Source organism: Fundulus heteroclitus, unplaced genomic scaffold (genome assembly GCF_011125445.2).
Source record: "Fundulus heteroclitus isolate FHET01 unplaced genomic scaffold, MU-UCD_Fhet_4.1 scaffold_49, whole genome shotgun sequence".
Classification (NCBI taxonomy): Eukaryota; Metazoa; Chordata; class Actinopteri; order Cyprinodontiformes; family Fundulidae; genus Fundulus; species Fundulus heteroclitus.
In genome coordinates this window covers 2,599,927-2,615,049 of record NW_023396912.1, presented here as the reverse complement: position 1 = coordinate 2,615,049, position 15,123 = coordinate 2,599,927, and the positions used below count along the sequence as shown (strand labels likewise).

The following is a 15,123-nucleotide window of genomic DNA, read 5'->3' as shown; positions in this document are numbered from 1 at the left end:
TTTATTTTCTGTATCGATCCGTTGTGGTGAAGAGAGAGCTGAGCCAAAAGGCGAAGCTCTCAATTTACCGGTTGATCTACGTTCCTACCCTCATCTATGGTCACGAGCTTTGGGTCGTGACCGAAAGAACGAGATCCCGGATACAAGCGGCTGAAATGAGTTTTCTCTGTAGTGTGTCTGGGCTCTCCCTTAGAGATACGGTGAGGAGCTCAGTCATCCGGGGAGGACTCAGAGTAGAGCCGCTGCTCCTCCACGTCGAGAGGAGCCAGTTGAGGTGGCTCGGGCATCTGGTCAGGATGCCTCCTGGACGCCTCCCTGGTGAGGTGTTCCGGGCACGTCCCACCGGGAGGAGGCCCAGGGGAAGACCCAGGACACGCTGGAGGGACTATGTCTCCCGGCTGGCCTGGGTACACCTCCCAGGAGATGGGTGTATGAATAACTTTATGTATAAACAAAAGGCTGAAACACTAGCTTGAATAAAACATATGTTGTAAGAGAGAGCAATAAACGCTGACAAGACAGAAAATGATTAAAATCAATAAATATACTCAAAACTAAAAAAAATAACTGTATAAAGAAATTTCAAGTATTAAATAATATTTCACCTGAATCCAAACAACATTAATGCATTTTTATATTATCAATTTCAACCGGAATACAGCAGAGGATGAGGCGAATAATGACAGAGAATGTGTGTAAATTAATTCCACGGCATGATCTATTTTAGGTGCAGCAGTTTCAGAGAAAAAAAAATACCTGTTAATGTATTTTATATTATGTTTATAATATATTTACATCCTTTGTAATCTAGTGGAAGCTCATGTGTGACTGATTTTCAATGGGGAAACAGATGAGGCACAGCGAGGCTGACTGACCGTCTGTCAGAGCTTTTGAAGCAGAAGTGGCTGAAAGCTTTGCAGGTTTGATGAAGAGACGGTAAACTTTTCTTGTTGCCAAAGTCTCAAACTACACAGAAACAAAATTGCTTGCTTTTAAATAAAAAACTTTCTAGAAGGTAATTCAGTCCCTATTGGCTGTCCAAGAAGTTACTAGATGGCATCATCACTTAATTTGCATATTTCAGCATGAGATTCAGTCAGACCAAAAAGGCGTACAAATCACTGTAAATGTTTAGAACTAGTAATGAACTTTAAAAAAAACTATTTCATTCCTTTTCAGGCTTTCTCCAAATCCACAGTAAATAAATACATTTTGCAAACTAAAATGCATGGATCGGGCCATGCTTAGACAACTTTTAATTAGGAGATCAAAGTCATAATATTGCCATAATAAAGCAGTAATGATACAGTAATCAAGAGAATACAAGAACTCTGTGGTTCTTTTGTGCAAATATTAAAGACTTCTACATCTCTAAGGCAAAACCTCCTCCTGGCAAATTAGATGACAAACTTGTTTTTCTTTGCTCAGAATATAACTTTATTTCAGAGGCAACTGGCTGTAAAGAGAACAGAGAAAATGGTCACGGAAGCCCTTCAGGGTTGTTTTGGGGTAACAGACTGAGGTAACACTGTGTCAGCCACATGGAGATGACATCAATGCCATGACTGAGTCTGTGACAGACTATATAAACGTCTGTGTGGAAAACACCATGCCCACCAGAGCAGAGAGATGCTTCTCCAAGAACAAACTATGGATCACCAGTTAGCTAAAGGAGCTGCTGAATGATGAAAAAGAGTATAGAGAGGAAACCTAAAGTCAAGATAAGAGAAAGGAGATGTACAGGAAGAAGCTGGAGAGCAAGCTCCAGCAGAACAGTATCAGAGATGTGTGGTCAGGGATGAAGAAGACCACAGGCTTCAAGCAGAAGGAGGATCGGTCTGATGGAAGACTTTACAGAGCCAATAACTGAACACATTCAACAGATTCAGTTCAGGAACAAACTCATCATCCTCCACTCCTGCCCAAAGCCAAACAGTCATCACACCCTCCTTTGACACAAAACTTCTCACTTCAGATGTTTTATTTTCTGCCTCAGCCATGTTTGTTCTCAGCAGAAGATGGCGCTGCCCTTCCCTCTCCCTTTACAGAGTTAAAATTTAAGGCTTTAAGAAGGTTTTGCCACAGCGGGAACGATGATAGGGACTTTAAAGAAGCTTTAAGTAATACTGACACCTTGTGGTTTAAATCGGTACAACAGCCAGTCACAACAATCCTATATGCTGGTTTTAAACGCTGTGTTACTCCACTTCTCTCAATGGCTGCTGTATTAGCAGGCTGCTGCTCTTTTGCCAAGATAAAATAGCAAATGTTGTGTTGGGAATTCTGGACTCTCATGTGATTGGCTCAGGAACCAGGAAGTAAACATGGGCTAGACTGAACCAAAGTAGTTCTGAACTGTACCTCTAGGTTTGAAAGGAGAAAAATGTTGACATTGTTGATGAGAAGTACCAATCGTTTATAGGGAATGTTACTTCAATCGCAGGTGTCAAATGAGAATGATTTAGGTTGATTTTACAGTAAATATCTTTCTTATAACTCATATAAATCTCAAGACTTTTGACCGCAGTGACATTTTTAAAGGTTGGATATTAGATATTTGCATATATATAATATCTAATAATCACTGATTCAGCACAGTGTTGTTTGGATTAGATCCAGAGAAAGCTCCTCTCTGCCTTCTCCCTCTTCCTGCACACAGTGGTTCAATCAGGGACCATGAACAACTTTTTAAACACTCTTTATGTCATGAATCGGAGGCAGCGGACCCAGAATTCAGCCAGACCAGCAGAGGTTCAGATCAGGTTCTTTATTAAGACTGAGGCAAAAACCAAAAAACCTCACAACCAAAAAACGGCACAACAATAAACAGACTAACGGGGCAGGCAGGACAGGGACAGGATGGCTCAGATCACTGGAGACAAGGGGGTCAAAAATCCAAAAGCAAACCATACAGAAACTTGCAGGAGGAGACTCACCCATACTCAAACAGACGACCTGGCACTGATGTCTGGTCTCGACTGTTTATATGGAGGAGGAAGCAGGTGAAACCGGTCAGAGATGATTGCAACAGGGGTGGAGTTAGGCAGGTGTGCAGAGTGGGTAATTAGACCAGACATCAGTGCAGAGGATCAAAACAAGAAATAAACCAGAAACCAAAGCTAAAAAGCTGGCAGGACAAGTGGACAGAAACTACACCAAACTTACTGAGAAACAAAATCACTCTAAAGTAAAAACCTAAAACAAAAAATAAAGCTAAGACTAAAACAAATGGCAAAACAGGATAAACTAACAGTAAATAAAAACCCAGACAGGACACAAACTCAAAGCAGGAGAGGAAAATGACTCAAAAATTAAACCAGAACAAAAACCAGAATATTACACTTTAGAGAAAAAAAACTAACAGCTAAATCTAATAAAACCAATGGCAGATAGATTACATAGGTAAGATGCATCCCATTTTTATCAGATCTTTTGTGTCACGTCCCTCTTTGAAGGAGAAGAAAGATGCTCAAAGAATGACAGCAGCATCAGGTAAATGAGAAGAGCTTCTAATGGCATAGCAGAGACTTCTGGTCTTCTGGAAGCTTCTTCTCTTTTCTGGGACATGTGAAAATTATTCTGCTCTGGTTTTATCTATTAAAACAATAAGAAAATAGTTTAAAACTTTTCTGTCTGTTTCTAAAGCAGGATTAGACATTATTTATCCTCTCTAACTTCTCTCCTCTGTGATGTTTCCTCTCCTGCAGATCAGGGAATCATCAGAGCTGAATCTGGAGAAACCGTCATTCTGCCATGTAGAGCTCCTGACAGCAAAGCTGTTACAGCTGCAGAGTGGAGGAGGACTGATCTGGAGTTTAGTGAATATGTTATTCTGTACCAGAACAAGAAGGTTGATAAAGAGGCTTCATGTCCATCCTTTAAGGACCGAACAGATCTGCAGGACGTGGAGAATGGAGACGCGTCTTTAGTTCTGCAGAAGGTGACGACTGCTGATACAGGAACATATCAGTGTTGGGTCGTTCAGGGAGGAAAAAGTCGCAGAAAGAGAGCCGATCCGGAAGATGACCCCATCAGCATCATTAACCTGAGAGTCCAACCAGGTGAGAAGGGCTGCAACCAATGATTATTTTAATTGTCAACTAAGCACAATCATTTATTAGTGGCATCCCCATCATCTTTACAGATTCTTGTAAAAAAAGATTTTTACTCACTTCTTCATTGATGTCCTGTTACTACCTTTTTTGTCCTAAATGCCATGTGAGAATGCTGCCAGCAGGGACGTGCAGAGACCGTTGGAGGGGCAGGTGCTCAAAGTTAAAAGAGGGCACATGTGGCACGGATTTAAAACACTATACAGAAACATACCTTGCTATACAACCTGCTGAAATCTACCAACCCATACTATAGAGAATGTAACATGGAACCAAGGGCGTAGGTTTGATTTGAACTTTGATTTGAACATTAACCCTAGGGACGCTTCATTGGTCTAACATCATTGGTGCTACGCAGTATGCATGCTCCTATTTCTTTATGCTTGACTTGAGCGCCAGGACGCGTTTCTTCTGTCTAAAGAGAAAAGCAGTAATTTCTTGCTACATTCATACAAATTTTATAAGCACAACACACATTAGGTGCTTTTTGTTAATCTGGTGGCCTAGTGATTAAAGCATTTAGCTTGGGTCCCAGAGGTTCTGAGTTCAACTCCCACAGACTACCACTCTGGGTCCCTGAGCAAGACACTTAACCCTCAATTGCTCCCCAGGCGCCGCACATGGCAGCCCACTGCTCCCCAAGGGGATGGGTTAAGATGCAGAAGTGAATTTCTCCATTGTGAGATCAATAAAGTTCAATTATTCAATTATTATTATTATTATTAAAATCCTATGGGCAGGTCAGTTAGTGATATTCTTCAGCAACACAAAGATCCCCAAGGAAATACTCAATAGACAATGCTTTCAGATTACTGAAGGCGGGTTAAAGCTGTGTGAAAACCACATGTGATATTACCAAGTACAGTTATTAATAATGGTAACTGATTTTGGTCTCTGGGAGTTTATGTTTCACTCCCCTAAAGGTCCTCCTTCTGTTGAAAGAATCACAAGAAATGGTCAACGGCTGAACAGGATGAGAAATAGTTTATAGGCAATTTGGCAAAAAAGTTATGGCACCAGAGGTTTTTGAAATGCTACTGAGGAACCTTTTTCCATTTGTTTTGTAAATCCCTACAACACAAATGGCTACATTTAGTTATTAACGTAGCAATCTCTATTGAGATACTGGTGGTTTTAGTATAATTGTAGCCTGTCTTGACAAAAGCAGATCCTGTACTCTAAATATTTTGTCCACAAACAAAATGTCACCTGGTTCAATGTGTTGTATAACGCCATATTGCTCAAATATCTCCACATCAGTAAGACTTTGCTCAAGACGAAGCATGCAGCACCTTTACAGGTAACTTTGATTGTGGTGTGGTGTTTGTAAGTGGAATATAAATTCCCCTGTTGTCCATAACTCCTAGGTGGCTGACAAAATAACCCTGTACAGTCTACACAACATCTGACATTTTTAAACCGCCTATACAATCTTGGCCAAGATGTTATGATATCTTTTGTTGGGAACATAGGGACATTTATTGACTTGAAATATAAGAAAATTAACTGAATCCATTTGATGAAAATGTAGCTTACTAATGAATCAGATATTTCAAACATGTAGGCAATCATTTTCAGTCAAAGTCCTCTCTGGAGCCTCAGAACTAAAATGAAACATTCCTCCTCTGGAGTAAAACGCCTTGGTCAGGGGTCTGAACCTGTGGCTCTGGAGCCGCAAGTGGTTCTTTGGACCTTCCACAGTGGATCTTAATTACTTTGGCTAAAAATCATAATTTTTATTATGATATTTTAATGTAAGAATGATAATAAATTTAGGTTTTAGCTTTTTATTTCATAATAATTGCTTTTAATGTTTACAACAGAATGATACAAAAAGTAATATGAAATTTTTTCATTATGATGGAAACTATGATTTTTTTTTACATCATGATCCGCAAGTAGCAACATCCCGTCCATCCTATTCTTTCAACCCTCAAATGGACAGACCAGTTTTTCCCCATTTGCCTCATTGGTTTCGCTAGTTTTTCCCCTGGAATCCCAATATTTCAGGTTGTATTTTGCTGGCCAAAGAAATGTGTCCAATACCTCAAACTATTCAGGAAAATTCCAGTTAAAAACTTTGTATTCTTCCTATCTTTAAAATCATACTTGGGAGCATCATGTTGGTAACTTCTGGCTTATGTATGTACCGGTCAAATATTGTGTAGCTCTGTCATCAGTGCTAGCTGCAGATGCACTCTCAACCACGACTTCTCCCAATCGCCTCAAATGTAGTGTTTTCACTCTGTTCTGATGGATCTTGAACTGATGAAGTGTGAAGTCTTTTTCTCCCACGTTTAGGTGGATGTTGTGCAGTTTTGTTGCTACATTTCAATGGGGCCATTTTTTTACGCACCTGTTGCTTTTGTGATTCCTCGTCTGTAAGCGTCGCTAATATTGGTTCATCATCCTGACAAAATACTGAGAGCAGAAGTTCCATGTTATTTTCTCTAAATGTATTAAATCAGATTGCCCACATAAAAACTGCCAGCGCTTTGCTTTCTCAGTCTTTAACTTTCCTGGTATCTTTCCCATTGAGTCATGCTATTGCCGGTTTTACCAGCTTTGTGAAACTAATAAAAAAATCGTACCCTCTGGACACCGTTCTGGAGTCTGAATCACATTGTTACGACCCCAAGGTCTAGGGGTTCAGGGGCAGTAACATAAAAATGTGTCCAGAGAAAGTAGTATCATAAAAAGGTGATTTATTACAAAAAACAATACAACCCAGTTTAAAAGACACAATACAACTTAACCCAATTAAAACGGAAGAAAATTACTAACAAACTTAAGAAGGTGAAGTGCAAATTAAGTTACAAAGTCCAAACAAGTCAGTCAGAAGGTAACTCAAAATAATCCAAATCAAAAGATAACAGGGAGCACCAAACCTCCCTAGCACAAGTTCAGAGCTAGCAAAAGCAAACACAGTCAAACTGCTTTAGCAGACCACACAAAAGTTCCAAGAGGTCCACAAAGCAGTAGCAAACTTATTCTCAGATGTGTTGTTTTTTGAAAAGTTATGAGAATGATCCTAGTTTCTAAGAGGAACATAGAATAATTTAGGTTTACATACACATTACTTCACAGTACTGTCATCTTTTCACTATTATGCTCCATGTTGATATTTATATCATAAATAACAAATGCACTGGTGTACATTAGCTGTTCATGGCACAAAATATAAATACATATGTAAAATGTAACTAACTACAGGTACTCATAATAAATTGTATACTTCTTAAAAAAACAAATCAATATTTAAAACATTTAGATCAATAGCGAATCAATATTAAACCATGACCCAAAGAATCAAAATCTAATGAAATTGTGAGGTTCTTAACAATACCCAGTCCTACTCCAGTTCGACATTAACCTCAAACAAATCTGTAGCTTCATATTAATCTCAGGGATAAATGAAATTAATAATGCAAATCTGAGACAAAACTATAATAATTAACTATGTCACTGTTGTTAAAATGTTATTGAAATGCAACATACAGCACTTTAAGATTACTTTATGAAATAATATCATATAATTAATTTTTACATTTCCTGAATCCAAACTGCATAAATCTAATTTTACCAAAAAGATGTACACACAGTGAACATGGTGAATAAGTGATTCAAGCTGTGTTGTAGTCAGGTAATTATTTTACTGCAACAGTTTCAGAGAAAAAGAGACTAGATTAACAACTATATTATATTTATCCTCCACTTTGTAACCTAGGGTGGAATCAGCAGCAGCTTTGCACATGTGTTATACATTTGCAATGTGAAAACGGAGTAGGTCTCCTCTATGCTCGCTTTGCTCTGAATGCACGCAGGGCTTTCAGGACGAGATAGCTGCCTGTAAGACAGCGCTGAGGGAAAATGGTAGAAAGATTACTGCTTTCACTTGAAGTTGGTATATTGGCAAAAACACAAAGAAAAGTCACTAGATTTGTTTCTAGTTGTTTTTTTAATAAAAGTTGCTGGAAGGATCAGAAGAATCCCCACATAAAGCAACAGAGTCGCTAACTTGGCAACACTGGACTGTCGTCTTCCTTAACTACTGAGAGCAGAGCAGCTCAGTAGCTACCGTAGCTTCATTCACTAGCAGCTACGTATTGAGACAGAGGAGCCGATGGCGTCATTAAAATGATCGTATCTTCAGAATGACGAGGTCCATCAATGTTTTGATGTTTGCTCTAGTTTCTTATTTCTGACTCTTTGAAAAGATCCCATAATCTGATCCTATAGGCTCGGTTCCTCTTTGGGTTCCTGAAGGTGTTTGTCCAGAATGTGACTTCCTGTAACAATGACCCCCCAGGCTGATTTTCTGTACTTCCATTGTGGCTCTGAAGGTTGGGCTGTTTCTGTGGACTGCGTCTCCTGACCAAAATAGGAAATTAGACCAGAACAGCAATAATCTCAGGGTGGTTCATAGCGGTAATGGCAGGGGTTTCTAATGTGTGGCCCAGGGGGCATTGGGGCCATTGGATTGATTTTAATGTGGCCCCTGGACCATATTTCAGGACTGGGTTAGGATGGTTCGGGTGCAGGTGTTGCTCCTTCTCCACGGGCTCTACTGGATTTCACCTGCTCTACTCCAGCCTGCTCAGCTATTATTGTCACATTTTTTTTTCAACCGGCCTGGAAATTCCTGGAAGAGAAAACCACGTCCTGGAGGTGTGACCTTTAACACCCACGTCTGGTTTGTGACGTTAATACTCAAACAAAATCTGCCAGAATTGGTAAAGAATTGTATATGCAAGATTGTCTTGGATGTTTTTAAGGCTAAAATAATCCACTGGTATAAATATCTGGATCACAGATCAAACCTGAAGTAATAAATAAGGCCCAGCTTCTCTCTGCCTATCACTCTTTAAAGACACAACTTAATAACATTAACGCTAAATCCATGGATCTGATTGAAGTTATTAAATAATTAAACACACAAAGTCTTTCTTTGGTTTCCTTCAGGCATAGTTCATGGTTTCTAGGTTAAAATTATACTTCAGTTTGACTCACTATGTTCATACTGTTCCTGATATTAATCACTTCACTCTTCAGTTTTTCTGAGGAAAACCTTGTTTATCCTCACTATCGGCCAATCAGTGAACAGCAGTGTGTTCATGTCAAAACTCCGCTAAAGTCCACTTGGTTTGACCCCTGGCCCTGAAAGAACTGAAATGCTCACAAAGCAGGCGGAGCAGAGGACAAACCGAGGCAGAGCCACTGGGGGTTATGGTCTGTGATGGAGGAAATCTGCAGACTTTACTGTTTCTGCTTCCCTGATCTGAACTCTGTCAGCCTGTGGAGGATCCAGAGGACGAGCTGATTGGACCAGATGCTGCAGCGCTGATGAGACTCAGGAGGAAGCATCTTTATCACAGGAACCTGACCCTCCTCCAGCAGATCCAGCAGGATGTAAAAGTCTAAGTCTCAATGTTGACCTGAGAGATGCTGTCATCACACCAACATGGAGGAGAAAACTGACTTCTAGCTGATTGGGTTCCCAACACTTCCAGCAGCTTTTGTGTCTTTATCATCAGCTCACAGAACTCTGGTGGAGGATTAGGACTATTAATGAGAAATGGAAAAGAAAATTGCCATGGAGGAGACACAAAAACTCAGAAGTTTCTAGGTTAATTTCATGTTTACAAGAAAAATCTTCTCCGTTGTAAAGTTGCTGATTTGTAAGAAAACTATATTTTCCATGTGTAAAAGCAAATTTATGATATTGAACCAGGATGTTTTCTGACACTATAAAGTCAGACATTTGTAACAAAATCCCCTCAGAGGCTTTCTGACAAATAAAGTGGGATTATTGTGACAGAAGATGACAGAAGTCCTCTCAGGTCTCAGGGTGAATCCACCAGACGTGCATCAGGATATTCTTTGCCTTTTAGTCATAGAAAATTATTTTTACAGCAACTTCCTTCTCTGTGGCCGCATTATTGTTATTCTTTAATTAATGAGAGCCCTTATGCTCTGTTGATAATAATATGGATTCTCATGGTGGGCTAACCTTAGATATAATTACCATCGTTTTATTTAATGACAATATTTACACAATATTTTTTAACTTGATCTGATGCTGTTACTTTAAACATCTTAGTCCTCACTGTAGAGCACGGGTGTCAAACTCATTTTGGTTTAGGGGCAGCATTCAGCTTAATCTGATCTCAAGAGGGCCACACGAGTAAACTCATTGCAAGATTAAATAGAACTAATAAAAGTGGACTTGCTGTTGATTTTCATATCAAATTAATTTCACTTTTACACAATATATTATGAATAACCTCAGCATTTTAAAAAAAAAAGTATGTGCAATTTCAACAATAATTTTACTCAGTTAAACATTTACTTGTGCATTATGCATAAGAACTGATCACAGTGATTGTACAATGTTGAAAAACATTTATTCACATTTTTTGGAACTTAAAAACACTGTCCTGCATGACAAAATACATCAAACAGATAAAAATTAAGAAATTATTTAAAATAAATATTCCACATCTAAAGCTCTGCTGATTAAAACACAGCGCCCCTCGTGGACAATCTAGGAACTGCAGAATTTCAATTAAACAAAGTACATGTTTTTTTCAATAATTATTTTATCATTCTCTTCCTTTTATCTCCTCTTTCACCTTTTCTTTTTTCTTCTTGTTCTTCCTTTCCTCTCCTACTTTCCCATTGTAGCGTCCATATCATTTGAGCTATTCCCCGCATGAATCATAATAAAACTATTCACATTCATAAATCAAGCGGAGCACTATGGCAAAAGCAGTACTGCTCCACTTGTGAAAGTAAAATCTGATGAGTTCTTTTGGGCATTAAGACAACAATTCTTATTGACACATTGCCAGACAGGACACTGAAAAAAAAAAACATTTTTTTTTTTTTTTTTTTTTTTTGAATAATGATAATCCATTTAGCCAGCGGGCCGGACTAAATTGTCCGTATGTTTGACACCCCTGCTGTAGAGTAAATCTGATGTTGATGGCTGATAATTATCTAAAACTCTGATATCTGTGAGCTGAAACTTTCTATCAGAGATTCTATGATCAATCAGTCAGAGATGAAAGCAGAGACTTCTGGTTCTTCTCTGGTCTGGAACATGTTGAAGATCTGCTAAAGGCCTGGGGCCCAGAAAATGGTTCTGGTCCGGTTTAAACTATTAATAAGTCAATAAGAAATGATTAAAATAGTTTGAGATGATCTAGTGTTTCTGTTCCCTAAACAGGATTAGACATTATTCTAATAGTGAACGTTCAGAGCTCCTTTCTAACCTCTCTGCTCTGTGTTGTTTCTTCTCCTTCAGTTCGAAGAACCATCCCAGCTGAACATGGAAAGGACATCATTCTGCCATGTAGAGCAGCTGAGAACGATCCTGATAGAGATGTAGAGTGGAGCAGAACTGATCTGGAGTCAGGTCAATATGTTCTTATGTACAGAAACAGGAAGTTGGATCAAGAGGTCCAGTTTTCATCCTTTAGGAACCGGGTGGATCTGCAGGACATGAAGAATGGAGACGTGTCTTTGGTTCTGAAGAAAGTGACGACTGATGATACAGGAACATATGAGTGTCGAGTCATTCAGAGAGGAAATAGCTGCAGGAGGAGATTCATTCTGAACACTGACCCTCTCAGTGTCATTAACCTGAGAGTTGAACCAGGTGAGTCTGTTTGTCTCTGGATCAGAACCTCCAGCAGCTTCCTGGTTGCTGATGTCAGAGAGAAACATCTCAGATCAGATGTTGGTGTTTTCTAAGCTGTTCCTCCAGGTCTGCAGCTTCTGAGCTTTAGATGGACAGAAACAAACACTTCACTCATCCATGGTCTCCAGATCCTAAAGAACTGAGATCTGATGGTTCATTTTTCACCTAAACCTGCTTCAGAAATATATTACAAACATAATAAGGTTAGATTGATTAGAAGTATAAGCATCTGTTGGTGTCAGCAGCAGCTCTAGAGAACAAGTGCATAACATTTTAAATCTAACCTAAATAAACTCCTGGAAACTCATGAATCAATGTTTGCTGATTCAACTAATGGAGACTGTCAAACCAACCTATTGTACCTGAGCCTATTTGACCCAATATTAGTCCTCGTAATTAGATTTAACAAGTGCAGTTGATCAGATAAATTTAAAAGGTCTCAGCAGAACTGACACCCACTTATCGTACTCTAGAGATTTTACATCCACTAGCTGAGAAAAAATGTCCAAATCAAGTTTATTAGAATGGGTGGGATAAAAAAAGAGAAAACAAGAGAAAAAACAAATAAAATAGTCAAAAATAAAATATAAAACCTACACGGCAGTTCTAGATAAAGGAACACACGCTAAATATCAACTCGAAGTATTTATATGCAACAGAGTAAATAAGATTTTTTTACACCTGTTCCAATTCTAAAGTACAAGTACACAAATTGTGTTCTGTAAGTTTCACATCATAAATGCCTTACCTTCTCAGTTTTGCTCCAAATGGTCCAGAAATGTTGTTGCAAAACTATTTGTGCATTGTAACTTTCGTGTTTTGTAATTGTATATATTTTTTTATCTGTCACAATTACAAAAAAGTCACACCTCTGTCGTGCAATCATACACTGTTTAAAGTTATTTAATGTTTAATGTTCTAGTTTAATGTTTAATAACCCTCTGTCTGTTAAGTATTGTCTGGTGATGATCAGCTCTTAAGCTGATATCAGGACAATGGTTGAAAGGGATGAATTTGAGCACTAGCCATCTTTTAACAGCAAAACCTGCACACACATAGAATAAAAGGAGTGGCAACTTCTTTTGAAGTTCAAGAATTTAATAACAAAAATAAAATGAACATCCAGAGAACATCACTATGTAATGCTGTTTATCTGAATTAACACAATCTTTCGATTAATAAATCCTCTCTACTAGGCTAGTGAAACTTAACTAAACTACTAAGCAAAATGAAGATAAAAAGAAGCTAAGCTAAGGAACTATTTACATGCAAAACAAACAAAAGTGGTTGGTCATAATCAGAATAATTCAGTGAATCCTTGTTCACTGAAGATCTGATTCCAAAAAGCATGGTATGGAGTTAAAAACATTTGGCATGTGTTTCCCCCCATTCACAATGCAAAGCCCAAGTTAACCAGAACATTATTTGATGAAATAACATTCTGAAGACCGGTTTGTCCTGTAAAATCATTTAATTCAGAATCGCTTGCCTTTGTTTATACGCTTCTACCTCCGGGCGCTAGGGGTCGCTGCAGCTATCGTTGCTAACCTGTATAAAATCTATAGTTATCAAAATTGCCTTTACACCAACATTAATATTCAATATTAATACTACCCATGGGTAGTACCCTTGATCGCACAGCAGAGGGCGCTGCCTGCTCGTTCAGTCTGTACCAACCGGAAACACATATATGGCCTGCTGCCATGTTGCCTTCCAAGGACCCAGCCCACGCAGACCTTCGAAGGATACAGCCACTGATATTTATTGTATTTTATCATTTATGGCTGGTACAGACTGACCGAGCAGGCAGTGTCTTCTGCTGTGCGATCAAGGGTACTACCCACAAGTCACGGATAATTTATACCGGTGTGACATTTGGAGAAAAAGTGAAAATGAAGGTGTAATTCGTAAAGTTGAATTTGTGACTCATGCAGTTGTATTCATTGATTTGTATTTATGTTAAGGGAAAAAAAATTAAAATTTTTTTGAAGATTTTAATACATGTGTTTGAATTTGTTTTGCACCATTTGTTTTAGATCAACTGGAACAAAACTGAATGGAAGACATTTTTGATGTGCTACTCACAGAATACAATTTGTGTACTTGTACTCAAGAATTTGAAGAGGTGTAACTTTTTTGTAATTATATATTGTTACTATATAAAAATATCTATACAATTACAAAGCTCCAATGTTGCAATTCACAAATAGTTTTGCAACACAGGTTCTGGACCATTTAGAGCAATGTAAGATGTTTTTAAAGTGCAGCTTGTACTTAAAATTTGAACAGGTGTAAAAAAAAATTACTTGTGAATTAAAAAAAAATTCTACAATTAGAAAACTTGTAATGTAACTCTCTCTGCAACTTCAAATTCACACTTACAATGCACAAATAGTTTTGATTCAAAATTACCTTCATAGTGTTCCATCATTTTAACTTTTGGAAGAACATCTCTGAGCACAGAGATGTTCTGAGCACAGATGACATGGATTAAAGTAGTGGTGGTCAAAGGTTTTCTTTGGAGTCATGCAAACCAGGAAGTCAGAAAGTTCAGCCCTAGGGGCCCTAGTATGTATTTGGTGTGGCCCCTGGACCACATTTCAGGACTGGCTCAGACTGGGTTAAGTGGGGGTGGGGTGCAGGTACTACAGACGGGTATCAATTTGGATTTCCCAAATCGATTCAATTCCCGATCCAGTTAGATTTTCGATTCAGTTAAGGATATCATGCTGTAGCAATTTTACTTGGATATGGAAGACATTATCTAAAGAAGTAATGCTCCAAATAGTAGAAACTAACTTTAGTAAAAAATATGTAAGTAAGTCAAGGAATAAGTTAAACCGAAGAGCCACAATATTAATGTCAATATTACAGACCACCATGGACGGGTCAGACTGAAATACATTTTTTTTACTATTTACAAAACCATGAAGCACACCTAAAGGAAAGTAAAATACAAAACAAAACAAAAATACTTCAGCTTTCTAAGCGCCAACAGAAGCTCTGTATTTAATAACTTAAATCAGATCCACGGTGCAGGGAGGCTTTCTCTCATTTTTAACTGATGCTGCTCTCTTCCTTCTCTTCCTCCTGCATGGAGGGGCTGTGACACAAAGGATTCAATAAAAACGATTAGGTCTCCTCTGTGTAATCTGTCTAACATTAGTTCTGTTAGTTTCATCTCTTAAGAGTGTTTGGTTCAAAAAGTTGTTCACGGCCCCTGAGTGAACCACTGTGAGGAGGAAGAGGCAGAGAGGAGCTGCAGCAGGATCTGACAACCTGCAGAATCAGTGCAGCACAAAAATCCAA

General features: G+C 38.5%; 1 protein-coding gene across 1 annotated transcript in view; it reads left to right on the top strand.

Moving 5' to 3' along the window:
• The first annotated feature begins 3,476 nt into the window (after nt 1-3,476).
• Nucleotides 3,477-15,123, top strand: part of LOC105923632 — an 869,484-nt gene continuing 857,837 nt past the window's right edge. The window contains exons 1-3 of the mRNA XM_036132247.1: nt 3,477-3,492; nt 3,708-4,061; nt 11,419-11,772. Of these exons, the coding sequence (XP_035988140.1) occupies nt 3,477-3,492; nt 3,708-4,061; nt 11,419-11,772 (724 nt within the window). The remainder of the gene's footprint in view (nt 3,493-3,707; nt 4,062-11,418; nt 11,773-15,123) is intronic.